This window comes from Oreochromis niloticus, linkage group LG8 (genome assembly GCF_001858045.2).
Source record: "Oreochromis niloticus isolate F11D_XX linkage group LG8, O_niloticus_UMD_NMBU, whole genome shotgun sequence".
Lineage (NCBI taxonomy): Eukaryota > Metazoa > Chordata > Actinopteri > Cichliformes > Cichlidae > Oreochromis > Oreochromis niloticus.
Genome location: NC_031973.2, coordinates 14,560,101 through 14,586,605, shown reverse-complemented (window position 1 = coordinate 14,586,605; position 26,505 = coordinate 14,560,101). Strand labels below are relative to the sequence as shown.

The window sequence follows — 26,505 nt, the reverse complement described above, 5'->3', positions numbered from 1 at the left end:
GATAAAGAAGCAATGTGATTTTCTTTTCTTTTTTCTGCTTAATTCCACTTCCACCCTTGGTGCTGTTTAATTTGAGGGATTGAAATACTTTGAAACTTTGCTCTTCAGAATAAAAGATTCAGACTCCTCACTCCCTCAAAACAGAAGAGCATAAACTGGGGGTTTCTAAACAAACTGAAGAACTGAGGCAGGGTGGCAATGAAGACTCGCTTCATTGAGATCCAGACACTTGAAAATCGTCACAATTTAGTCGTTTTTAATTTCAATTTTAGAGATTTATGTCAAACCTGTCACGCGGGCCTGCGGGTTACATAAATATATAATAAGCTATTATAAATGTTGATTTTCCACGAGGTTAATAAGTGAGCTCCATTCAGCTGGAATCGCTCTTACACGTCTTTTACATGTGTAACCTGCTCGCCGCTGGCAAACCATTTGTTGCGACTGCCTTAACAGCTTGATGTAAATGGAGGCTCTTAATGGCTTTATTAAGGTTATTGGGCGTACAGCTGCATGACGTCACGCCCTCGCACGCTGCATCCCCAGCTTCTGCGTTTTTTTCCATTAGAGTGGAGGACAGTCCAGATCCAACCGCGTTATTTTAGGTTTTACGCTTTAAAGTCCTTTCATCTAAACGGAGTATTTTTCCCCCTTTTTTTCGTTTAACTGGATGTAAAATAATAAATAAATTTAAAAAAACAAACACTTTCATTCCATTCCAGGCAGTGATGGACTGCTCAAGATAAAATAATCCATTTTTCAAGTTGGACTGATTGCTTTTAGGGTTTTGTGATGTGATTTCCAGAGATTCTGTTTGCAAAGTTTTCCTCCTCCAACCTGCAGGACTGCGTCGGACTAAGCACCCCCGCAGACAAGCAGGAGTTGACGCGAATAGGGTGAAGTGGAGATGGCCCATCAGCGCGCTTCTTTGCGTCTCACTCGCTTTTTGTGTCGTCCTAAAGTCCGGCAGGTTCGCACGGTTTGGTTTTAGCCGCCGGACTCCGGTGGAGAGCTGGGATTCTCACTGTTGGATCTACAGGATGCTTCGTCTTTTTCTCTCGCACAATGTGCAACCAGAGGACAAGTGGATCAGTTTGACAAGTTCTCGTGTCATTTTCTTTTAATCCCGGAAACACCTCGTTAAAAAAAAAAAGAACATTTTCTAAAGCGCAATGATTTTAACAACTTTTGTCATTATACTGTCCTTTCTGGGTAAGTGCCACATTCATCTGTTGAATTCCTATAATTTATACATAAACATGCGTTTTCAAAACGGCGCGTGCTCCTTTGCAGCTCATATGAATAAATTCAAGCAACAGAAGGGTGGTGGTGAACAAGGAGCGTCCTTCGCCAAGCGGCAAAACAGAAGTTAATTGAACTGATTTGTTCTGCTTGCTGGGACACGGTTGTGAGCCTCCGGGGTTCATAGCTTTTCTGGTGCTCGCTGCATATTTGCGTGTCAGGAGTAATGTGTAGCCTATGTGTATTGTGTATGAAACAGCACAACAACAACAAAAGTGCTCTCCAATTAAGTAGTGTGTACTGACAGATGTCTAAGCTGTGCGTAATGCAGTGTTAGTAAAGTAGTTTACACGGACTCCACAAATCATTCTCATTCACTCTTGTTTCTTACTCCCAGATTCTGTGTTCACCCTGAAGGGTGACAGCGGCTCAGCCTCCCGAGCCGTCCGACTGGACTGCGTAAAGGCCAGTGAACAATGTCTAAAGGAGTACTCCTGCAGCACCAAGTACCGGACAATGAGGCAGTGTGTGGCGGGGAGGGAGAGCAACTTCAGCGCGGTCCACGGTGTCGAGGCGCAGGGCGAGTGCCGCAGCGCTATAGATGCCATGAAGCAGAGCCCCCTTTACAACTGTCGATGCCGAAGAGGCATGAAAAAGGAGAAAAACTGCTTGCGGATATTTTGGAGCATATATCAGAGTTTACAGGGTAATTCATGTGCATTTATAGTAGAGGACTGGGCATTAATAAAGACTACTCAAGTAAAAGCATCAGTACAAGTTAGTCCTGAACTTATAAATGTACATTTATACTTATGTAAAGGCACAGAAATATAAAGTATTTAAAGTACAGTGATTACAAAGTAGGCTGAACGCCTCCTGTTCTATGATATTACATACTGCTGGACAGTTACCACTCATACGTTGGTAAACGTGGAACAAATTTGCAAGGTTATATACTGCAATAATACTTCAGTTTTTATAAGCTTATCATAAATGTCAAGAAACTGCAACGTAGAGACAAATCTGTACCTCAAACCTGTACCTGGGTGAGCTACTTGATTTCAGGTTATGTCTGAACTCATCATCATCAAAGTTTATCAGTCTACATATCTGTTTATGACTTCAAGCAGGGAACATTTTTTGTATCTGTAATATCACGGTGAGACACATTACAGTACATGCCAAGATAAACCTTGTTCTCACACTGCATCAAACTGGGATTAATTCCATTTGATCATAATAAATCCAAACCTAACATCAAATCGTCATTAAATGACAACAAATTCATATCTGCGTGAGGGTTTATGGATCTGATATTATGGTGTTACACACACAAACACACACCTTTCCTCTTTGCCATGCAGGTAATGATTTGCTGGAATACTCTCCATATGAACCAGTGAATAGCCGGCTCTCGGATATCTTCCGCCTGGCTCCCATCATAGCTGGTAAGAACCTGTTTTTGCATTCCTGAGGTTTCACTTTGGACGCTGTGCAGTGTTAAGTCACGGCCATTATTTCTCAGTTGTTCTTTAAACCCAGCTTAAGTCACCACATCGCTGCCACAAATCTGTCACTATTTGACAACCACTTTTTGCTATTGCTGTCTGGTTTCAGGCTGCAGCTTTCAACGCCCATTATCCATCACAAAAGCTTTTATCTGCCACTGTGACCCACCATACACAAAGCAGAGTAATTTAGTGTATTTCACCCTCAAAGCAATGATGAGGGGTCTGCATGTTATTCCACTGTCACAGTATAACGCGGGGAGTAGCGTTTATGTGCTAGTTTTGAATTAATCATCCTTTTAGCATAGAGGAGGTTTTGTCTGAGCTGCTGGAGACCGCGAGCGCTGAATGCCTGGTTTGAAAAGCGAGAGAAAGAAAAAACAGGAACCATTTGCTTGTTGTAAAGGTAAATGCCATATGTGTCCTCAAATGTCAAAAGAGTGCAGGTGGACCAGGGAGGGTACACCTAGGCAGGCCCAAAATTAGATCTGCAGAGATCCCATAAACACATTCACAGTGAGGCAATTAACCATCTGTGTGCATTCAATGGCACTGATAGAACAAGAGGTGTGTGTGTGTGTGTCAAGTGCAGAACTCTCTGGCATGCCTCAATATTGGGCTTCTGGCAGGAGGAGGGCGTCTATTGCACTGGCCAGCTACCATTTCATTGCAAAAAAAGAAAAAAGTGGTCATTTGATTCTTTCTCCATGTCTCTCGCTCTTCCTATGACTGAATCCACTTGGCATATCACAGTGGTGCTGCTTCAGAGACGAGGGCACAACTGTATTTCAACACTGAGAAAAAGAAAACATTACTTTAATTGACATTTCTCACCTGTGCTGGAATTATAGCAAGATACTGAAGAGATACCTGTAGGTATGGCAATGAGAGACTGTGAAGAATTGCAAAAGTGACAAAGCATCCACGATAACCAGTAAAACCAAGTCGGATTTATTAAAAGGCCAAGAAATAAAACAAAATCAGCTTGAAATAGTGCCACAAAATCATGTGCAAGTTCCACGACATCCCAAAAATTCCAAGGAATCCTTTTGAATACATGGGAAAAATCTTTATCAAGATATACTTTAAAAAAAAGAAATTCAAAACTTACTCGTCATTATTGAAATATTATTTTAAGTAATAATTTAGACTACCTAGACACTGTGAGCAAGACAAATCAGGAAGCAGCGATGGCTCTGAGGAGCCATTATAACGTAAGCAGCTATAGCCTTTACAAATAAATAAATAAATCATTCAGTAGTCTAGATATCAGGAATCCATTTGCCATAAGTGACCTCATTCCTGCCGGCAACTAAGCCAGGCCTCGGGCAATCAAAAGGGTAAAATGATGCACATGCGAGCCAAGATCCAGTGATAGGTACTGTACCCCCTGGAGTCTACTGTTAAGGCATAATACTCCCCATTCTGACTGCTATATCACCCAGATAATAAATATTTGAACAGTAACACTTTTTTTCTGCTCTGTGCTTCAGGACATTTAACTAGAAGTAAAGTACAGGCGTCTCCAGTAAATGCCATGTCTCATCATGGATTTTTAACAGTATAAGAAAGAAATGTAGCTTTTTTAAAAAGAGTTTGGGGATTTAAATTGGTCAGAAACATACAAACAAAAAAAGGAATTTTATTTGTTATTTTGTTTAAAGGACTGACGTTCACTGCAGCCAGCGTCAGCACTTGTTATGATGTCTCCTTTCCCTCAGTCAACAAGAAGAGCTCAGTGAGACTGATATTGGTTGATCTCCTTGGCTTGAGTTACTCGGTCAGAGTATTCCTCTTCTTCACCCCAGCGGAGCTCTTTGAAATTTCTGTCCAATTTTTTTATCATCACTGATCTACTGAATGATAAAATGATGTCCAATGAGTTTTTTATGCTCTCTAAAGCACAGAGAGTTCTCCCAGAAGCCTCTGCTGCCATCCTTTTCCTTTAGTCAGCAGTGAAATCATATAAAATGCCAGTGCATCAATCAGTCCTTAAAACATTGTTCCCAGACTAGTTAGAAGTAGCGATATATATATTTTTGATGACTTTGCAAACACTTTTTGTGGTAAATTATTTGATGTTAATCATTAAGGCTTATCTTGCTCAATGACAAGTATATATATGTATATATCCCTTAGTGCATCTATGAATTTGCTGTGCGTGTTATGAAAACATATAATTAGTTCCAATTTCTTTAGTTGTGATTAGAAAAACAGTGTAGAAAAAAAAATGGCATTTTTCATTATTTTTGATGGGCACTAAATAGTATGTTTACCATAACAAGGTGATTTCTAAACAGCCATTAGATGAAGACTTGTTATATCTTGGCATGGTGTGCACTGTATCCTGAAAAATAAAGAGGAAAGTAGGTAAGGATAAAAAGATGCAGCTGGCCTAAAGAAGGAAGAAAAACAGATTTGTCAAATTACACAAGAACTTGACTGAAAGTCAGTAACAACAGGTCTTATCGAATTATTGTTATCAATACATACAGGGAGATACAACGGTGAGTGTCTACAGCCAATTGTAAAACATGGTGGAGGCTCTATCATGGTTTGGGGCTACATTTCAGCGTGTCGTTATCAAAAATTGTAAAAGAACCATCAGGTTTTGATCTGGCATGCAAAACACCTGATTGGCAACAGCTTCACTTTTCAGCATGACAATGATCCCAAACACATTGCCAATGTAGTACACAATGGAGTACTGTCTGCCATGGATTGGCCTCCCCAGAGACCTGTTGTCACCGTTACTGAAGCAGTGTGAGATCATGTTGAAAGAGAACAGAACAAAAGGCAGAAAAGCTTTGGGATGTCCTTCAGGAAGCCTGGAGAACTGTTTCTGAAGACGTCATTGCAATTAATCCAGTGTTTGTTGAGATAGGCGTGTAGAATATCAAATGAACGAATAACACAGAGGGCATTCATAATGCAAAGTCAAGACAATTACTCTACCTCTTTTGATTTTTGAGTATTGCCTGTGTTACGTCATTATGGCACCAGCGAAAAGATTTTCTTATGTCATACTAATAACATTATCGATTCAAACTGAAAGGCGTGACATCGAGGCCACTAACTGGTAGAATATAGCCGCGAGGAGCTACTGAAATGAAATGCTGCGTCATTTTTAAATCAATGATGGCGATCAATCAGTGAGAGTGCTTTTTACAGATACTGGTGTGCAGACAGAGGGAACCGTGGGGCTACAGCACTGCCCTTAACACACTGCATTTATGTCTATTAAAATCTACGAGGGTACTTCAGGGCATTCAAGGCTGGCAGCGGTGGTATGAGCGCCGAATCCATTCCAAGAGGCTCTTTTCAGTAGCACATAGTGTACATAATATTAAGCAATAAATTAAGCAAATACAATTTCATTTTTAATAAAATGCTTCCTCTTAAAAAGGAAAGCTGTTCATATCAGTTATTTATGTTTGCATGCATTGCTTCTTTGAAATTTGAGATTGGATTGTGTCAGTGCAGTCTTATGCATGCTTTTTGTACTTAATTCCTACCATTAAATTCCAGCCGCTCATGTTCATATGAAGCTACTTTATAACCACTACAAATCTGAACAAATGTTCTTCACCCCATCCTTAATTGATATCTTGCAGAAGTTTCCAAAACCTCCTCAAGCCAGATCCTCAAATTTAACACAGAAGCAGTTATTTTCTTGAAGAAAATCTCACTACTAGTTACTGGCCCTAGAGCTGATCCCAGTATCTTTCCCCCCTCCTCCCAGTCCATCCGCAGATCTCATCAGCAGTCCCGCTGAGGATATAGCCACTGAAAAAGAGATGAAGCTTGCCATGATGATTTTCCATTGCAAGAATCTCAAGAATAATTCAGTGGGTCTAGATGCCTGAAGCAACAGATTAATCCTCAGTAGTATTTGTCCTCTGCTGCTGGCCTCAGTCTTCCTGTGAACTATCCATATGTGAGCAAACTTCTCCAGCTGAACATCAGTGTGGCTATCAGCAGAAGAAACACTTTAAATTTGCTGACTCTTTCTGCACAAACCTGCTTTTAGCCGTATCAGCAAATCACTGGATGGCACTTCCTCTCCCCTTTGTTTTTTTCTGCCCCCTCTGAAACCGCAAAAAGCTCAGTTTATTCCAACTGAATTCAATTATGAGGTCTGAAATTCACTTATATGTTGAGTAATTACACAGCAAATATCAGATATTCGGTGCCATGAAGTAAAAACAACAAAACTTTATTGTATAGTAAGCACACCATTTAAAATATAAGAGGTTTTAGTTATATGCTACTGCATCTAAATATGAAGACTACACAAATCCACCAATATCTGTACACTAAAATCCAATGAAGATGTTGAATAACCATCTCCAGCATGGTATGTCAGTGAACTGGAGATATACTGCATTACTCTCTTATTATTAAATACATGCATTTGTTAGTTTACTGTGAAAGACAGCTAAATAGTTGTGTTTGCTGGACATGCCTCGTAAAACTGAAAAACAGCCTAATTTCTTTGCCATGAAGCTCTGTAACTGAACTATTGCTACCTTCCCTAATTCATGCAAAGCAAAACTATTTGGTCAATGACATTCTTGGCATGATTGATAGTATCAAATACTAGGTATGGAAACTACAAAATACACAAAAATGCAAGTTCGCAGGCTGTCATTTGCAAACGTGCTAACCCAATTCCAGCATTTCTTGCCGCTCTGACACATATAAATGTTACCGGAAGAAGTAAAATGGCCTGAAAAGCATAAATTCCTCAACATGATGAGTGTACCTTATGGCTTAGCCATGATAAGTTGTGCGCAGCAGGCAGAGTGGATATGCAACCATAAGTGATGCAGGCAATTGCTAATGATAGCTTTGAGATGCGAAAATAAAGTGCTGTAGGTTGCAGGTGACACATGATAGTGTTTTCTGACAAGCGTGCTGTTATTTTATGTGAGTTTACCACACCGTATGCCCACACACAGGAATATGTACACATACACATTGTCATGAATGTGTGCATTACTCGTTTACAGAAAAAAACACTCTCGGCATTCTAATGTTTTGATTGTGTCATATATGCAGTTAAACTCTGAAGAACTGCAGTGATTACGGTAGTTTTAATGGGCAAAAAGTCCAACAAAAATGTAATTAACTACTATTGCTTTAATCTAATAATTGTTTTACTTTATATTATCGTTTTAGATATGAGAAATTTGCACAGATCAGTTGATCTCAGTTTGATACCTTTTGATCCATGTAATTGGAAAATTTGCAGTAGTGGTGCTATTTAGGTAGTTTTAATATGCACATTTTTGCTGCAAGCCCTTGTGCAACCCATCCCAACCACTGCTTGTTATTCTGTGTCTGATTTAATCATTGTGACAGCTGTCACTGTAGACTTCTTTCTTCTTGGTAAAAAGGTGAATTACACAATAAAAAGAAATAATCTATGTGAGATCTAAGCATATGATTAGAAAACTCATGTGGTTCTTAGCATGTTTTAAAATTAAGTCAATATAATGTTAGATGAACATAAGTGCATGACATATTACACTTTCTATTGATTTATTAATTTCTATTTAACAAAAATATTCAGGTCAAATCCAGGAGTGCAGGTCCTGTGGCCTCAAGAAAAGCCCAAATCATCACCCCTCCAATACTGTGCTTAACATTTTCAGGCATTTGTGCTGATGTGCCATTCGTCTTTTGCCAAACGTGCTCCTGTGTTTTATGGCCAAATATCTCGACTTTGGTCTTATCCATTCAAAGGACATTGTTCCAGAAGTATTGTTGTTGGTTCAGATAAAGTTTTCCAAACCTAAGCTTAAGCTTTGCTTTTTAAAAATTATACAGTGAAGAAGATTAACCTTTAACTTGCTAATCATTTGTTTTCTGAGATGTAGCCCTTGGTTGTTTGTGTGTTTTGGAAGATTTCCTGAGCATTGAATGGTCTGACCTTGGAGTGAATTTGCTGAGACATCCACTGCTGGGAACTGCCTTTCTCTGTCTTTCTCACTGTAGAATCTTGGACTTCAAATTATTTGGAAATTTCCTTAAAACCCTTCCCAGACTGAAGGGCAGCAACAATTGCTTCTCTAAGATCATTGCTGATGTATTTTGTCCATGGTATTGGGTTAGCACCCACCTAAATGCTCCAGACCTGAAAACTGCCCAAACTTGTGCTTTTATAGAGGCGTTCCTTCTTGCTGATGATCAGTTAATCAAGTGCATTTAATTAGCTGCACCTCGTTACTACCTAACTGCTTAATTTCCACGTAATAAGATTTAATGCTGTACTTACTGCACTGAGTTTTTCACCCACTGCTCCATTTTGACTAAATCTTTCTAAAATGAATAATTACATTTAATTTTAAGACTTAGTACTGATAAAATGGTACCAGTCTAAACTCATCTGGTAAAGACTGGATTTCTAACAATAATGTTTTGATAAGTAAAAACTTAGGACTGAAAGACTACTGTTTTTCCATGACAGGATGTACAAGGAAAGTACAAAGTATGCACAAAAAAAGGCTTTAAAAACAATGTTGTTGTGTAACATTTGTCCACACAGTTCACTGTAATTTTACAGATAAAACCTAACCATCAAAAAAAAAACAGTTGTTGCTCTGGCCAGGCCTTTTTGTACATCTCTTTGAGTAACACACAAAACAAAAACCCTGCAAAGTAAGAGCAAAAACGGAAAGAAAATTACCATTTTTAACTGGCAAACAACAAAACAACAAAATAGAACAAAAGCACAAAGCAGAGGTGCACCTGGGTATCATATCTGACTCACAGCAATCAGAGCTCAGAGCTCAGCCTTTCTTTCTGCAATATCCTGCACTGATAGCACACCAAGTCCAATCAAAAACACTCTACTTTAAGTAGAAGCTGTCTGGTAACAGAAAATGCCCCCAACAACCTGAAATTTAAAAGGGTAGTTCAGCTTCCATAGTGACATGTTTGTCACTGCGCACATGCATTATTATTACAGGAAAATTTGATCATGTGAGTAATGTCCGCAGGCAATCATAATCATCGGGGACTCTGTAGGGAATTTCATTCTCAGCATAACATTTCTGCAGCTACTTAAGCTTACTCTTTAAATCAATGCACGATAAATGAGCTACTAGAGGATTAAATGGAGGAAAGGAATAATGGCTGCGGTAAAAACTAAGGGGGATTTTGCTAATTGCATTGGTGCATTTAATAAATTGGTCTTGGGTCTGGTCAAGTATTAAGACACTGGTGTGGATTTAGTGATGCTGGCAGGAAACCTGACAGAAGGCCAGATGCCATGATGGAGAGGCTCTGACCAATTCAGGGCTTTTTTAAATTACAAAGACGACACTGAATAGAGAGACGGGTTATAATAGATGAAGTAAATCACTGATACGCTATGAACAATATTAATTTGAATCATTATCTAAATGGCAAAGTTCTTGTTTTTAAGTTTAGGTATGTGACTTTGTGAATTTTGAGTAAAGTGAGGAGAGAGTCGAATCAGGCATTGTGCCAGACTGTTATACAGCCTGAAGACATTTAACACTACTGGCCTTATTTTACTCATAAAATAAGATATCTCATTTATACGAGAGTCAAATAAATAAATAAAGAGTCCTGAAAAGTATTGAAAGATTTATAAGAAAATCTATGATTAATCAAACCTCTCAGAAAATCAGTTATAACAGACAGACAGCTATAACAATAGCCAGGGAACCATTATGGTAGTTAAAATTCATTTTTCAATTAAACAGCAATCTTTCATAAATTCAATAATGCACTTGGCAGAAGGCTAAAAAAGTATTATGTTAAAACATGACGTGATAAGATTAGAAATTTTGCTGCACTCTATGGGGAATGTCATAGTATTTTTAACTAAACCTGTTCAGTGAGTTTCACAGTAATCCACACCTTTTTAAGACTTATTGACTTGAGAGCTTCAGGCACACAGCTGGCTGTTGATGGTTAGCTTAAGGGTCACATGAATTCTCAGTATTACTCTAATCTGTGTCCCTTGGACAAGAGAGGATTTTTATGTCATACGCAGACAAAAGTGCAACTCCACGATGTTCCTATCAATGTTCTTGGATTACATTCAGAGAAAAAAAAAAAAGGAGCAGATCGAGCAATTTCTTTGCCGAACATTGTTATCCAGGACCGCTTCAGTGAAATGGAAGGCTATAGCAAAGGGACAGCGCTACTGTTTCTGAATGGAATGTGTTTAATGGTAGCATCAATCCAGAAAATTTTGTGTGCTTCATTCCATGTGCAGTCTGCATAGAAATGAGAAATTTGTCTGAATCCATAAAGATATGCTAAAGAAAGGGGACGGCAGAGGTGCACAAAGCTTTGAGGATTTCCCTGCCGGGAAACCTGGATGCAACAAACCCTACATGCAGGATCCTCCCTTTTTTTCCTGCTTTGATTGCTATACACTTCAAAGTTTGGGTGGACTGAAATGATTAGTCAGTTAATTAAATTTTAAATTCACAAAAACAACAACCTACAACTACCTCATGATTTTTTATGAGTAGTTTGAAAGTAGTAAACAGGTGTGTAACCTTAGAATTCAAGGTCAGTTATCTACCTTAATTTTAGGGTCACTGTTCAGCGCAGTAGTACTGCAGAGAGCATAAAATGGCAGTGAGAAAAAAAAAACACTCAAGTGTCTCATTAGCCACGTAACACTTATAAACAACATCACTCTCAACAAGAAAAAATAAATAAATAATAAACAACTTGGCTGACCCCAACTATCAGATGATTATTGGGGTTTTCTCTGTATTATTATAGGGTGCTTACCTTACAATGTAAATTGCCTTGAGGCGCCTTGAACTGAAATTAAAGGCTTCGGTGTTATTTCAAGGGCCCTAGTTTCTTCCAGTTTTCAGTGTACTCTATATACACAGTAGACAACACTGTAGAAGACCAGGACAAACCTATGTACAGAAATATGTCTGGATGCTGACTTCAGTGAAGAAGCATTTGCTCTTTCCTATCTGCGGAATAGACAGACAAAAGTTCAACCTTTTGGAAGGCTTGATTTGGGTTCCATCACCTGGCATAAACCTAACCCAGCCTTTCATTAAGAGAACATCATACTAACAGTAAAACATGGTGGTGGTAGTGTTACTGCCTGGGGCTGCTTTGCCGCTTCAGGAGCTGACAACTTGCTGTAATTGATGGAACCATGAATTCTGCCTTCTACCAGAAAAACCTGAAGGAAAATGTCCGGTCATCATTTTGTGTGCTGAAGCTCAAGAGCACTTGGGTTATTTAAAATCCAAAATTCAAAAGACAGCAGCAAGTCCATATCTAAATGGCCTAAGCCAGGGGTGTCCAACTCCAGGCCTCAAGGGCCGGTGTCCTGCAGGTTTTAGATATCACCCTGATACCACCAGCACACCTGAATCAAATGATTAGTTCATTACCAGGCCTCTGGAGAACTTCAAGACATGTTGAGGAGGTAATTTAGCCATTTAAATCAGCTGTGGTGGATCAAGGACACACCTAAAACCTGCAGGACACCGGCCCCTGAGGCCTGGAGTTGGACACCCCTGACCTAGGCACAGTCCAGACTTTAATTCAATTGGGATGATTTGGCATGACCTTAGACAGCACGTTTATGCTAGAACCCCTCCAATGTTGCTCAGTTCTACAAAAAAAAGAGTGAGCCAAAATTCCTCCACAGTGATGTGAAGGACTTATTGACAGTTATCGCAAACGGTTACATGCAGTTCTTTCTATTAGGTTTAGGAGGGAATGATTTTTTCTCAGAGGGCCGGGTAGATTTGCATACATTTTTTTCTTAATAAATGAATCATCATTTAAGATCTGAATTTTGTATTTACTCAGGTTATCTTTGTCTAATGCTAAAATTAGTTTGATGATTGAAAGCATATAAGTGTGAAAAATATGCAAATAACTAAGAAGGGAAGGGGAAAATACTTTCTCACAACATTACACATATAGGTTTGTTGGAGAGGTGCAGGTGCTTTGTGATCATTACTCCCCCAAGGCTAGTATAATTATCCTCTTGTCTGAGTTTCATATGTAGGCCTACCTGGCCGACAGTCTTTCAAATGCTTTGTATCATCCCATTAGAGGTCATGGGGTCAGATCCCTCGGTTTGTCATTTACTGCAGTGGTGGTCTTGCTCGGGGGGGAGAAACAGAAGAAGGCTGTGTGAGACTTGTTTTTTCTCGGTAGCAGGCCTTATAACTGAATATGTTACTCATAAAGTTTTTATCTTTGAATATTCAGTGTTTATTTCACAAAGAAACACAGAAAGAAAAATACAACACAAGAATCAACTAAACAAACAAATACATACTGGTACACAATAGAGCATTCAAATGGAATTTCCCAGTCCCATTGATGCTGTATAACCCAGTGGCAATGTAAAAGTGCCTTAATGTCAACACTAAATTTGTTAAGAAATAGAATCATATTACTGTTTTATGTGATGCTGTTTTAGGACATAATGTTCTCTGAGGGAGGATGTGGGTTAGGTAATTGTTGAACTTTGCTATATCAACATCATTACTCTTTGTGATCTCAAATTACTCTAAAGTATAAATCCAAAATGAGCTTCCTAACTGCTAAAACGCTTTTTTTGTTGTTCATTTCTACCTGCTGTGAGGTATTATGTCAATGTGGCTTCAGAGTATGACCTTCTGACTAACACACAACCCGGCCAGTTAATTTGCACATGCAGATAACCACATTTGAACCCTGGTCCTCAAAAGTGATAACTTTTTCAAAACAGTTTTTAAATCCAACTTAGTTCAGCATTTTCCTGCAGGTTAACAGTAATGGAGGTAAAACCGTAACACCCACGACCCCAAAAGCTACAAACAGCCACTGAAGGATCACAGCCCACATCTCTAGTCACTTGTCAGATGTAAGTAATGGGTTTTGTAATATGTGATTAACCCAAAGTTCAAGAATGTATTCAGATTTAATCATAGCTCATTCTGTGGTGCATGAAAGAGAGCAGTGAGCTTCAATTCCACCTCAAAAGGCAAAATTACAGAATTCATTCTTCCATGTCGAGGCAGAGGATACAGTCTGTGTTACTGTGCAGGAAGCAGTGGAGCAGGAAGGACTTTAATGACAACAAATGAGAAGTGAGAGGCATTATTTTGGCCACAGAATGCTTTTTTTCTGTGACGGAAGGCGAGGCACACAGGGATGGAAACGGAGATGACCCGATTTCCATAACTTAAGCCAAGGAATGTGAACCGTGCCTGAGGATGCGCTTGTATTTTTGAGGCAAAATCAGCCTCGGTTACATATGTTATGAGAACACGAAAAACAGTCGCAATCACAAAAATCACATAACATCTGCTTTTTTTAATGCTCTCAAAGATGGGTTTTTAGCTTTTATCCAGTCGGGAATGATAAACTGTCAAGATGCTCCAACTATTGAGTTCTGCTGCTAAAAGTATAAATGGAAGGCCTGATCAGAGAGACCTGAGATGTTCCGATGGAGCTATATGGTACATACATAAAGCAACTCCACCGCATGCATTAAATGAAGCAACAAATTGCTTGAATGTTTTGTGCTAAATTGCTAGAAAAGACTTCTCTATCTGAACAGTTGTTCTCATATATTCTGCAGTTTCAAACAATTTAACGGTAAATGATCCAAATGCATTCAAAATCAGATGCTTTGTTCTGGAGATTGATGGGGATAAATTCTCAGTTCCCATCATATAGATCAATAATGGCAACATAATCAATAATAAATAGTTTTTATTGTTCTCAATCATATAACACTGTAGTTTTTGATGCACCTGAGAGCTACTTTGAAAATAGATGCAAACTAATAAAAACAGGTACTTTTAGAGGAAAGGGGGCTTTATCACAAAGTGAAAATAATGTTGGGAAAGAATAAAAAATGCACTGATGATCCTGTTTTCTTCGTCTTCATTTGACAACTGATTTGAAAATATTTCTACGCTTATTTTTTGTATTTCTTACTATTCACTCATGTAACTTACCTACCATGTTAATTTTGATTGGCTTGACTTTTGTCATGATTAAACAACAGCGCACAAAAATCAGTAAGTCTCACATTAGAAAATATTAAATAACTGCGTGACTCTCTCCTCTTTCTTAGCCGAGCCTGCCTCCACAAAGGAGAACAACTGTCTGAACGCTGCCAAGGCCTGTAACTTGAATGACACATGTAAGAAGTATCGCTCGGCTTACATCAACCCCTGCACTAGCAGGGTGTCCACTTCTGAGGTTTGCAACAAGCGCAAATGCCACAAGGCTCTAAGACAGTTCTTTGACAAGGTAATTATCCTCCCAATTTCCTACACATTTTCTATTTCGAAAATCTCTGCTTTTGCATACACAAATTTCGAGGCTCGTCTGTAGATTTTTTTCAGACCATATTTGACACCGGAGGTTTATTTTGAAGATAAACAGTTTTAAAATCCTGCTTATTACTTTCTGACTACTGGCTGCTGTTATGTTGCCAGATTATAGCTCTTGATACTGTAGTTCATATACGTCAAACACAACATTTTACTGAGGATGAATGCTTAAACAGCAGCAACGAAGCAACAGCCAAGCAGAGCAGCATCTCTAAACAGGAAGTAAACCAGCCTATATCAGTGTTTTAAACATGTTTAATGACTATTATAGAAATGTTGTATTGCTGTAAATAAGAAGAACAGCTCGGTTAAAATAGTTAAACTATTTACATTTCACAGCAGTAGTGCAACATTGTTTATTCACTGCATCCACACAAAATCTCTATGAAGAGAAAAACGTTGCCACATAATCTTCTTTTTGGTTATCTGTGATGCTAAGTACAAAACATATGAAATTTAAATTGTCTTTCAGTCTAATTTCTATCTCCATTCACATAGCTGCAGTATAGCTGCATACCCACACCATACTTTCTGCCTTGCTTTATGATGTTCAGTTTACACATCGGCTTGCGAGGGCTCAAAGAGTGGTTAATATTTTGGCTGTGCTGGATGCATGCCATGCCATCAAAACAATGCAGAAATTTATATAGAACACAGATGTTTGAGAAAGCAAGCGTTAAATGTCAAATGCCGTTTCCTTTCCAAAACCAAGGTTCCAACGAAATACAGCTACGGGATGCTGTTTTGCTCCTGTCCAACGGGGGATCAGACAGCATGTGCAGAACGCAGACGTCAAACCATTGTACCGGTGTGCTCCTACGAGGATAAGGACAAAACCAACTGTTTATCTCTTCAAAACACATGTAAGACCAACTACATATGCAGGTAAGGCACCTCGAGATACTTAGACTTCTTTCCAGTTTATTCATTTTACATGATGTTTTTCTGTGGCAGTAAATAGGACCATAAATTAACCACTAAGATTTTTTTCCCCATTCTGTCCATCTTGAGCAAAGTACAAATTGAAAACTGAACATTCAAAATGTAATTTATCGTAAATTGCAGCCACTTTAAGTCTGTAATCGAACTGCTAAAAATATGTGCAAATTAGACTAGGTTGCCGTGTACTGTCAGTTATAAACATTGCATAAATTAGGTACATTTTTATTCACTCGTGGAGTTTTGCCACAATATGTCTTAAATCTACAGCCAGGTGACCAGTAAAAGTAAAGTAATTAGTAAGTAGATAAAGAGCCGTGAAGATGAAGTGGCTAAAAAGGCCATAGAGTAAATGAATCCTACAATTATAACAACATATTATTAATATAATAATAATACTAATTTAGTTTCACCCTCTTGTCCATTGTCATCCATGGATTCCCTCATTCCGTCATTGTGTCATGTGTTGCAAGTGCTTCATTTGTCACCCTTCACCTTTGGGCTGAGGTCGGCGCTGCGGGTAGCTCCGTCTATTTGATTTGGCAGACTTTTGCCCTTCCTGATGCAACCCCAAAGGCATTCAGGGATCTTCACTTGTTAGGCCGATGTGTGAAGTGGCCACTATCCTCTCAGAGTAGTTTGCATCAAGCGCTCTCCTTCAGACACCTCAGGACATTAAAATTGACAGTTAGACCCCGGGGTGCAAATTTATAGAAACCTATAAATGAATTAAAAAAAAAACAAAACAAAGACTGCCGTGCACCTGACCTGATGCTGCAGCTTTAAGCATGAAAACTCTGGACTCTTTGCACAGAAGATCACTTTTTAGTCTTGGGTGCCAAAGACCTACACTGTCATGAGTAACTATCATCAACATGACAGTCAGGACATTTTGACACAAAAGCTGATGTTTGCACAAACAACATGTGCTAGTGGTCTGAACGGGAAATCCAGGGAATGATCAAACATAGCAGGAAGTGATATAATGCTTTTAAAAGTGACAACCTCGAAAAATTGACTTGAAGTTACTGATCATTTACTCAAAAATATGTCAAAACCCCAAGACAGCGACTTCTTCTACCTCTTTTAACTCTTGTTCATAGGTCAAGACTGGCAGACTTCATCAGCAACTGTCAGCCAGAGGTTCACTCCATATCCGGCTGTCTTAGAGAGAACTATGCTGACTGTCTGCTTTCTTACTCAGGTCTTATTGGTAAGTTAATCAGGTTGTAAAGCTGGATTACTTTTGATATTTTAGTGAAACTGCTGCCACTATTAGGACAAACTAGCATTACGACATTCAACCAAAGTCATTATACCTTTGTATTTTCTTTTTTACAAATTCTCTATTTACTTTGGTGTGGGGGGATTTTTGGTCACAGTTTTCAGTCATTTGCAGATTTTTGTCAGCTCAATTAGAAGTAAAATGCAGTTTTAAACACATTTGCTTTTTCTTAAAGTACAAGCCAACAGAAACCCATTAAAAGTAGGGAAAAAAGTGATGTGAATATATTCCATGCCATTATAAATTACATTTTATATAAGCTCCGCTTCTTTGCCTCTCTGCAGCTAGCATGCTGACCTGCAAACTGCAAGTTTGGCATGCATTTTCCAAAGTAGAGCTTAAGATACGAGGTTAAAGCCGCAAGAAACCCAAGTTCACAGTCAATAAATTTCAAATTTGTAGCGTGTACAAGGCATCGCACTTCATAAGCCAAAACACTGCAGAAAAGTACTTAATTCAGGATTTTTTTTCCATCAGCAGGTTTAATTATGTAGAAAGGAAAAATGATGTCCCACTGAGTTTTTGTAATGAGATTTGAACGCAGGGCAACAGTGACCAATTGCAAACTCAACAGGCAGACATTTTAATCTGCACCATTCATATCATGCTTCACACAGTTTACACCCTCTAATGGGCCCCCCCGAGTTTAACCGCTCATTTCTGCCTTCACACACAAAAATCTGCATGTACTTGCGGAGCTAATAACTATGAGCCTACTCAACCCCAATGATCCCTAAACAAATCAGCATTTTATTCAGTTTCATTAAGATGGAAAAAAATAACCAAGAATAGTTTCATCTGGCTATTTCGTCCATAAAGTACAATGTGCCCCAGTTTGGTCGTAACTGTGGACTCACAATGGGTGTTAAGCGTCAGCAGCCCCGAAAACACTTGTCACAACTCTCTTCAGAGCTGCTATGTGTCACCTGCAGTGACATTAGCACTTGTTTGAATGTGGATGCTCTTGAAAAGGAAAAAAAGCCATTGGCCGTGCCACATAATGAGGATACTGTACCAGGCAATGAGTGTCATAATCATGATGCAGCAAGTTGTCAATGTCAAGTGTCAATGTCGAGACAGAGAGTTTCACTCTAATGTAGCATCTTTTAATTCAGTGCAAGTTCTGTAAAACTTATAAACAGGTTAAAGTTTGCCTACAGTGGAGAATCTGCTTACCCACACAGACTGACCTGAATATTTCTATTTATGTATGCAGAGCCTCGAGCCTACCCGATAAACCAAAGACGTCCTGGTAGTAGGTTTGCACTGGAATAATGGGACGACAGTCACATTCACTAACAGTGGTCTACCTGTGTTTTATGCTGCAGGTACAGTGATGACACCCAATTATGTGCGATCCTTTGGAATTAGCCTGTCGCCGTGGTGTGACTGCAGTGGCAGTGGGAACAGCAAGCCAGACTGTGATAAATTTGTTGAGCTGTTCACCAACAACCGATGTCTACGTAAGTGCCCATATTCAACTTGTCTCCCATCTTTGCATTATTCTTTTCTGCTTGGGGTCAGACTCACCAGGTGTGTTATCCAGACTTAAAAATGGCGCTATAAATTGTATCAGATCTGAGATGCCAGAATTTAACAGCAGTGATTCAACAATACTGGTCATAAAACTCAATATGCATATATTGCGGTTTGTCTGCATATGTTATATTATGAAGATATTATATATGCAAGTTAACACTTAACATTACTTTGGACAGTATCACTCTAATAGAGAAATAACTGTTGAAGTGAGCCTGAGGAGCAGCAGTAATTTGCTACATCAGTACACTCACTGAACGAAGCCTGAGTATGCTTTGCTACCTTAATGACAAACAACTGACAAGAGTCTGAGGAGCAGAGCAGAGCTATAATTAAACAGAAACCTGACTTTTATTAGCCACTTGGTTTGACATAACAACCACGGGGGGGGGGGATACTTAAGATAGTGTCTACAATAATTGTACATCAAGCAGCAATAAGTCTGTATACAGTCTGTGTTTAGAATGAGCCGGATTCAATGAATGAGTGACTGAATTCAGTTCAATATCAATTCATTTTATTGATAAAGACCAAATCACAAAAACAATCATCTCAAGGCACTTTATAGTGTAAGGTAGAGTCCCTGCAATAAAAAAGAAAACCCCCAACAATCAGCGACAGTGGGAAGGAAAAACTCCCTTTTAAGAGGAAGAAACCTCCAGCAGAACCAGGCTCAGGGAGGGACAGCCATCTGTCACATCTGGTTTTCAGTGTAGCTTACTGGACAGTTTTATAACCACATGTAAGGGACTGAGATGTTACTCTAAATCATCCATTGGTGGCTTTAAGAACATTGTGATCACCGCAGTTGCCACTTTTGCAAACCTTACAATAAACCTTACAATGAATGTCAACTTAATCTTGCCAAAGTTAGATTATAGAAATTATCTTTAAGGTTTTGGTGTTTCCTTTGTGGAGCCAATTTTGGGCTGTTTTGTAAATCACAGATATTACATGCAGCCACTGCTTTTAAAGAGGCTCTTAAGAAAGGTCACGTCATGTCTTTTCCTCCTCAATTACTGAAAGTATCAATTAGTAGCAGCTTTTAGTTGGACATTAATAAAACGTTTGGTGTCATGGTACTTGCACTTATTTCTGAAGCAAATACAGACAACTAAGACTAAACTTTGCAGAACAGATCAATACTTTTTTACTCTTTTCTTGTAGGTAACGCCATCCAGGCTTTTGGGAATGGTACAGACGTTGGAGTCTGGCAACCCCAGCCCCCGATTCAGCCCACAGTAGACCCTAGCATCACTCGGAAGGGTAAAGCACGAACCAATAATGCTCTGGATGCACTGACGGACATGACCAAACTGGATCTTGATGGCAACTCACTATATCACATCTGCGGGACCCTGCAGGTGAAGTTTTTGTTTGAGTATGGCCTGTATCTTTTGTCTCCCCATCAACACAGCTGCTATATTTGAAACTAAAGGGGTTGGGAATACAATTATAGAGAAATATGAAGCTTGAACCCTAATAAACAGACACCATTGTGATGATACTCATTTTAGTTCAGTTCGATGTGATTTATTGTCCCAGAGGGAGCACCTTGGCTTGTTGTCAAGGAGGCCAGATAATGACCACATTAGTACAAAAACTACACCAAACATTCAAAAATTAAATGTAAGAAATATTTGCTACAGATACATAAAAAAAACCAACAAAAGCCAGTCTCTAAAACGCTGGGGTAGCAAGTGCAAATTAAGCAGGAGGAAACAAAAGAGGTTTTTCTCCTCTTGCAGTTTTATTTGACTCTGTAGTTTTTAAACTGTACCAAAAGCCAATATAAGCTACCAGTGTCACAAATCTTCAATTACAGAGTGAACAAATTAAATTCTATAAAACTCACAGGGATGTTGTCAATCAGTGTAAACCTCCACTGATCTCATTAACTAGGAAATGTTTAATTGCCTTCTAAGGAGCTACTCGCTTAAGCGAAAGGGCACTGCGCTGCAAGGTAATGGTCCAGCAGAGTGGCTTCCACTTCATTGTTTACAATAATCACAGCACTGCCTGCAGCACATATAGAGGAGTATACATCACAGCTGAACAGACAGTGGTCAGCAATATGATATGCGCATATGAAACACATAGGTTTCAAAATGGGGTGAAAGTAATCGCCATGACCCCAAAAATTAGGCTTCAAATTGCACAAAAAAAATCTTACTTTTTTTTTTTTTACATATCAACATTTACATTGAGCTCACATAAGCACGTGAATTTCTATTAATATGAATTAGAAGCAACAGAGCTCACACAAACAGCCATGCTACTCTAGAATACCCAAATAAATAAAAATAAAAATACAGGGCTGAAAAAGAGCATAATAGGTCTCCATTCAGGGAAAATGAATATAATTTAAAGGTCTTCCAGAAAATATTCTGATAACTGTCCAGGCTTCTTTTCTGCCTTTTGGAGGATTCAAAAAGCTCTTCAAACTTGTAAAAGAATGTGGCTGAATCCAAATTGAGACCTAAACATCAGATAGAGATCTATTCAGAGCTGCTGCCTGAGTGTCAGACGTCTGGCTCTGTCACCTTGATGGATCAGGGATGGTTTTATGATGGCATGCACAGAATCCCCCCTCCTGGGCAGAAAGATGAGATGTCAGTGTGGAGTCAGAGTTTCCTAAGCTGTCATGTCAAAGCTAATTGGTTGCCACTGTAACATCAGAAATGGCCCACAGGGGTAGTGTGTATGTGACTGTGTGTGTTTGCAGAGCAGGGACAAAGTATCATCGCATGGATGAACCAAATGTGTTTCCCCCCTAATGTTAAATGGTGAAATAGAATGAGATTAAAGTTACGCAGTTAACTTTGTTACAACTGTAGCAGCTCGTAGTTCAGTGATAAAGTGGAATCACCTCCTGGTTGATTACCAACCCCAGTCAACTGCGTTTACATCAATGTCAGCCCAGACTTGACTTTTTACTGTAGATATGAAATGTCATCACTTATTTTTGTTGTTGTTGTTTGTTTGTTAGAGATTTGTGTGGAATGGAGTTGTAATTAACACATTCTTGTGTTTTTGAAGGTCACAGCGACCACTGACTGCTACACCCTAATCAGTCCAAGTGAATATTTGTTCCACCCCTCACCTAACCCCAACCGGTCATGGCAGATTGCCAGCCCTCCATGAGCCTGGTTCTGCTGTTAAAAGGGAGTTTTTCCTTCCCACTGTCGCCAAAGCGCTTGCTCATAGGGTCATATGAAAGTCGGTGTTTTCTCTGTTTTCTTTATTATTGTAGGGTCTTTATCTTACAATATAAACTGCCTTGAGGCAACTGTTCTTGTGATTTAGCGCTATATAACTGATCGATTCCATTTACATGTGAGACACTAATTCGTCTGCAAACACTTGCCAACTACTTGCCAAACAGTAAACCGGAAATGGAGATTCACCTACAAAGTTAAAGTTGTTTCTAACATGTTTCAAAAGGCTCACTGTTTACTTTGAAACGGAACAATCTCCATTTACAGTTTCACTTCTGCTCCTTGAGTGGTTGATGAGTGTTTGTAAATAATTTGGTATCTTGCTCTACAAAAGCAATGGCTGGATGTGTTTGGTGCAACACCTTATACCTCTTTTTAACCATATTCACCTTGCAACACCAGCAACCACTCACCAACTGGTCAGAGAATACACAGCAAGTGATGTTTGTCAGGAGATCACTGACTAGTCTCTAGGCCTGTGTTACTGGCTCTATAACTACAATTAAAAGCATCTCACTACAGTTTTTTTTAATTACGCAAACTACTATGGCACTTTTTGGACACCATTTTGGACACTAATTTTATATTTTTCTAATTTTGTACCAAAACCGATCCAATCAGAAATCTGATCATTAAAAGCTTGAAAAGAACACTAAACTGACCTTGTGTTAATATTGTATTTTAGAGTATTTCACATAGCTCAAACTTATTTTAATTCAACAGGTATCGAACTGCATGTATGAGTACACAATTCTAAACCATCTTATTTGCAATAATGTCTGCTAAGTGACACTTTTAAAAAACTGCTGCAGGGAATTTTCATAGCAGTGGCAGATAATGACATGCAAATGGATATTTCAAATATCAAATGCAATAGTAGGAAATCAATTTAGTGTGCTGATTCTGACATTTAACATCATAAATGGCATGTTTTGCTTGATTGTGCTTATAGCAGCTCTAGCTCCTTCTGAAATTTTTGGCCCCACCAGCACACACTCAGATATCTGCTATTCTCCTCTGATAAATACCATGGGGCTATATTTTTAAATGAGATGATATCACATACTTTAAGCGAGACAATCTATCATATTGGCTTTTAATAGCGATAATATGATTTATCACCAGTAAAACATCCTCTAGGAGAAAAGACCTCCGATAGAGCAATTAATCATTCTTCTCCGCAATCCTGGTTCATAGAATTTTTTTCTACTTAAGAACCAACACATGGGGTGTTTATTGTGTTTCCAAACTGCTATAGAGTCACTTTATCATTTATGTTCTCCATCTGTATCTATGAGTTTGCCTTTTGTTTGTGTGTGTAGCTGTGTTTGTGCAAATGCATGTGGGTATTTTTATGTTTGGCTGAAAAGGTTTTGAGCCGTCTGAGAAAACTTCTAATGCATAAGACTGTCATAACCTTGAGCTTGAACAAAGAAGGGACACACTTTTTCACAAACACGCACTTGAATCCTATACATCTTGCACAAGGGGAAGATTATTCGAAGAGTTAAGACCTGTAATATATGGGGATTGCAAAATAAAGCAGTCTGCTATTTTCATTTTTGCACCTCTCCAAGTCTGGGTGTAATCTGAAATACTTGCAAACCCATTAAAAAAAATAGAATGAAAGCTAATGTCTCTATTTTTTTCTTGTTTTCCTTACAGGCTCAAAAGCTAGTGTCAAATCAAACAGTGGACTCTGCTCTGTGTGTGGTAAGAACTGTTTTATTCTGTGAAGTCAAATAATAGTGGACTTGTAGGAGATATGAAATACAATAATTCTTTAGTTCTACATAATTATGCAGCATTGAAAAAGAAAGCGTTCACAGGAGTCTATGGCCATGGGCATTCAGGTGTGTCTTATAGTCTCTCGGCAAATTTCACCCCAAGGTCAAACTATGAGAGTTTGCAGCTCAGAAGAGTTGCAAAAGAAAAAGAACTCAAGCGCTCAAGACTGTGTAGACCTCAGTTAGGATGTTACATTTTAAAGTTTACAACAGTGCAATTCAAAAAAGATTGAACAAGTATGGTTTGTTTAGAGGGAAAGCTTTTTCTCTCCTAAAAACCCCCCAAAAACAAAAACGACATGAGGCAGCAGTGCTTAGGTTTGCAAAGCTGCACTTGAACAAACCCAAAGATGTCTGGAGCAGTTTCCTTATGGACAGATCAGACCAGAGTGAACAATGGTGGGGAGTTGATGATTTGACAAGACTGATGGAAGGTCACCAAAATACGAGTATATTGATATATTATTAACACAGCCACAAAGCTCTACATAGCTAAATGTAACCTGGGGTGAATATAGCTGAACTTTGATGCATCGGTATCAACAAATCTTTCATGAACTTTCCACTTTGATTCTTACATCTTAATCTTTTCTCTTAGAACCATCAACTGGATGAGTCCAACGACTCAAACGCCATTGCTAGAAGTTCACCAGCTGAAATCACCTGCTCACACCCCTCAGTGATGCTCCTCGCACTGGCCTTAGCCTTCACATCAACACTACTGCAGCTTGAAGGTTTCCTGCTTTTGTAGACTCTGAGGACTATCGCTCAACATTTTTATCTGGAGAACTGATTGGACCCTTTTTAATTTAGGCATCTGCCCAAGTGCAGCAGCTACATTTTTCTTTAATTAGAAGCGACCAAACAGCACGGTAAGAACAGTGAAATCAGGCAACAGTGGATTGTATCTAAGGATGACATGTTGGCTGCTGTGTGGAAAACAGACTTGCTGAATCTGTTGCTGAGATATCAGCTCATTTGCCTTCCATGCCTCATGGGGGCAATTTGGTGACTTCAAGAATCTGATTCATGCTTAGGAGCCTTCTTTTTTTTAAGGGGTGGAAATAAACCCTGTGATCTGATGTGAATTAATGCATTTCTTTGGAATGTGTGCAGCCGCTGCATATTTGACTGAATAGACTGCCAACATGCTGAAGAGTGTTTTAAGCATAAAATGCATCATTCTTTGCACAACTGTGCTATGATTTGCCCGTCAATAACCTTGATTTAGGTCACGAAAAGCAGAAATGGAAAAGCGTTAAACTAAAAGCGGACAAAATTGACAAGTAACATTTACTGGTGTGACATTTGATTCATCAAACGCTGAAACTCATTCCAATTTGTCAAGATATCCTCAAAGGACAAAAAAGACACATCTGCCAGAAGAAAGTAACACATTTTTCTTCTACACGTTCAGTACTTGGTATAGACTAGTTTTGTATATTTGATTGTCATGGTGCTTTGTGGCTTTATCCCATCGCCTTTGTAAAAATGACACACGAGTGCACACTATTACTGTATGCTGCTGTTAGCTTGTAACATATTGTCTGTAATATTTTGGGATTCTATGTTAGTATCTGGTAACTGAGGCGCCTCAGCTTTATCCAGCTTAGCTGTGATCTATGAAATGTGATGAGGTGTGGTTCTTTTCCTCACGTGATTACAGATATGACTTTATCGTGTGACTATATTTTGATGGTAAAGTGCATAATGTTAGCTTAAACAGTATTTTTCTCTAACGTCAAACTCTCTGTAACAGTACCAAGAACATAAAGAATTCTCAAAAGTGACTCTAATGGCTAAAAAGTCAAATATGCTTTGTTTTGTTTGATCCCGGCTCTTCAGGCTGCCAGCATTCTCATTTCTTTCTGGGGTTTGATGAATAAAGAATGTGAACATACCCACAACTAGAGCAAATGCCAAAAGACAAAAGCCAATAGACATTAATTGCTGGCAATTACTGCTGATGCAAATGGAGGAAAAGATTAAAAAAAACATTATGTACTTAATGGCACCGCAATTATCAAAGACATTCAAAGAATATACAAAATAATGAAGACTTGTTTTAAAACATCCCTACCATTACCAAAAATGTGTAAAGTGTGTCTCTTATTATAATCCTGTCATATAGGAGCCTTGTTGATATCTAAGCTAAAGCCTGTAATGATGCACTTCTTGGCTGTTGTGCATCAGCCAGGGTTTGGGTTAAACAGTCAGACACTTTATGTACAAGTTAAAATTTGGTCATTTGGTGTTTGGCAATCTGCTGAAATAAAAATGATGATCATTGACCTATTCTGGTTTCCACGATAGCGGATCATGGATCGTATCATTTCTTTTCCCTAATGCTTGTCTTTTTCTATATATAAGGGACACCTGTAAAGCAGGATTATAAGATAGCACCTGGCAGACAGGCTGCTGTTGTCAGTCAGATTGCATCAGCGCCGGCACAAAGTGACACAAGTGGACAAGGACGCAGGCAACAGAGGACAGATTTCTCAGTGGACTGAAGAGGGGCATGCATTGCCAAGAATATGGCCCACCTGCTTTGGCACAGTGATGGAGTGCTTGACCTAGACAGAGAGCTAAAGATTTATTAGACATGTCACCAGAAAACAA

At 38.9% G+C, this 26,505-nt stretch overlaps 1 protein-coding gene across 1 annotated transcript; it reads left to right on the top strand.

Annotated features, from left to right (window-relative positions):
* Positions 1–560: 560 nt before the first annotated feature.
* Positions 561–26,213, top strand: gfra1b (gdnf family receptor alpha 1b). The gene is made up of 10 exons (XM_003441935.4): positions 561–1,212; positions 1,640–1,948; positions 2,607–2,690; positions 14,857–15,035; positions 15,831–16,003; positions 17,161–17,270; positions 18,671–18,805; positions 20,049–20,245; positions 23,765–23,812; positions 24,485–26,213. The coding sequence occupies exons 1-10, from the start codon at positions 1,173–1,175 to the stop codon at positions 24,635–24,637; spliced, it is 1,428 nt and encodes a 475-aa protein (XP_003441983.1). The 5' UTR covers positions 561–1,172; the 3' UTR covers positions 24,638–26,213.
* The last annotated feature ends 292 nt before the right edge of the window (positions 26,214–26,505 follow it).

What these genes read in the sequence shown, in the direction of transcription:
- gfra1b (XM_003441935.4), top strand. Translation starts at nt 1,173, where the DNA reads ATGATTTTAACAACTTTTGTCATTATACTGTCCTTTCTGG. An exon ending in CATATATCAGAGTTTACAGG is followed by an intron (nt 1,949 to 2,606) that starts GTAATTCATGTG and finishes TTTGCCATGCAG; the next exon opens with GTAATGATTTGCTGGAATAC. An exon ending in TGGACTCTGCTCTGTGTGTG is followed by an intron (nt 23,813 to 24,484) that starts GTAAGAACTGTT and finishes CTTTTCTCTTAG; the next exon opens with AACCATCAACTGGATGAGTC.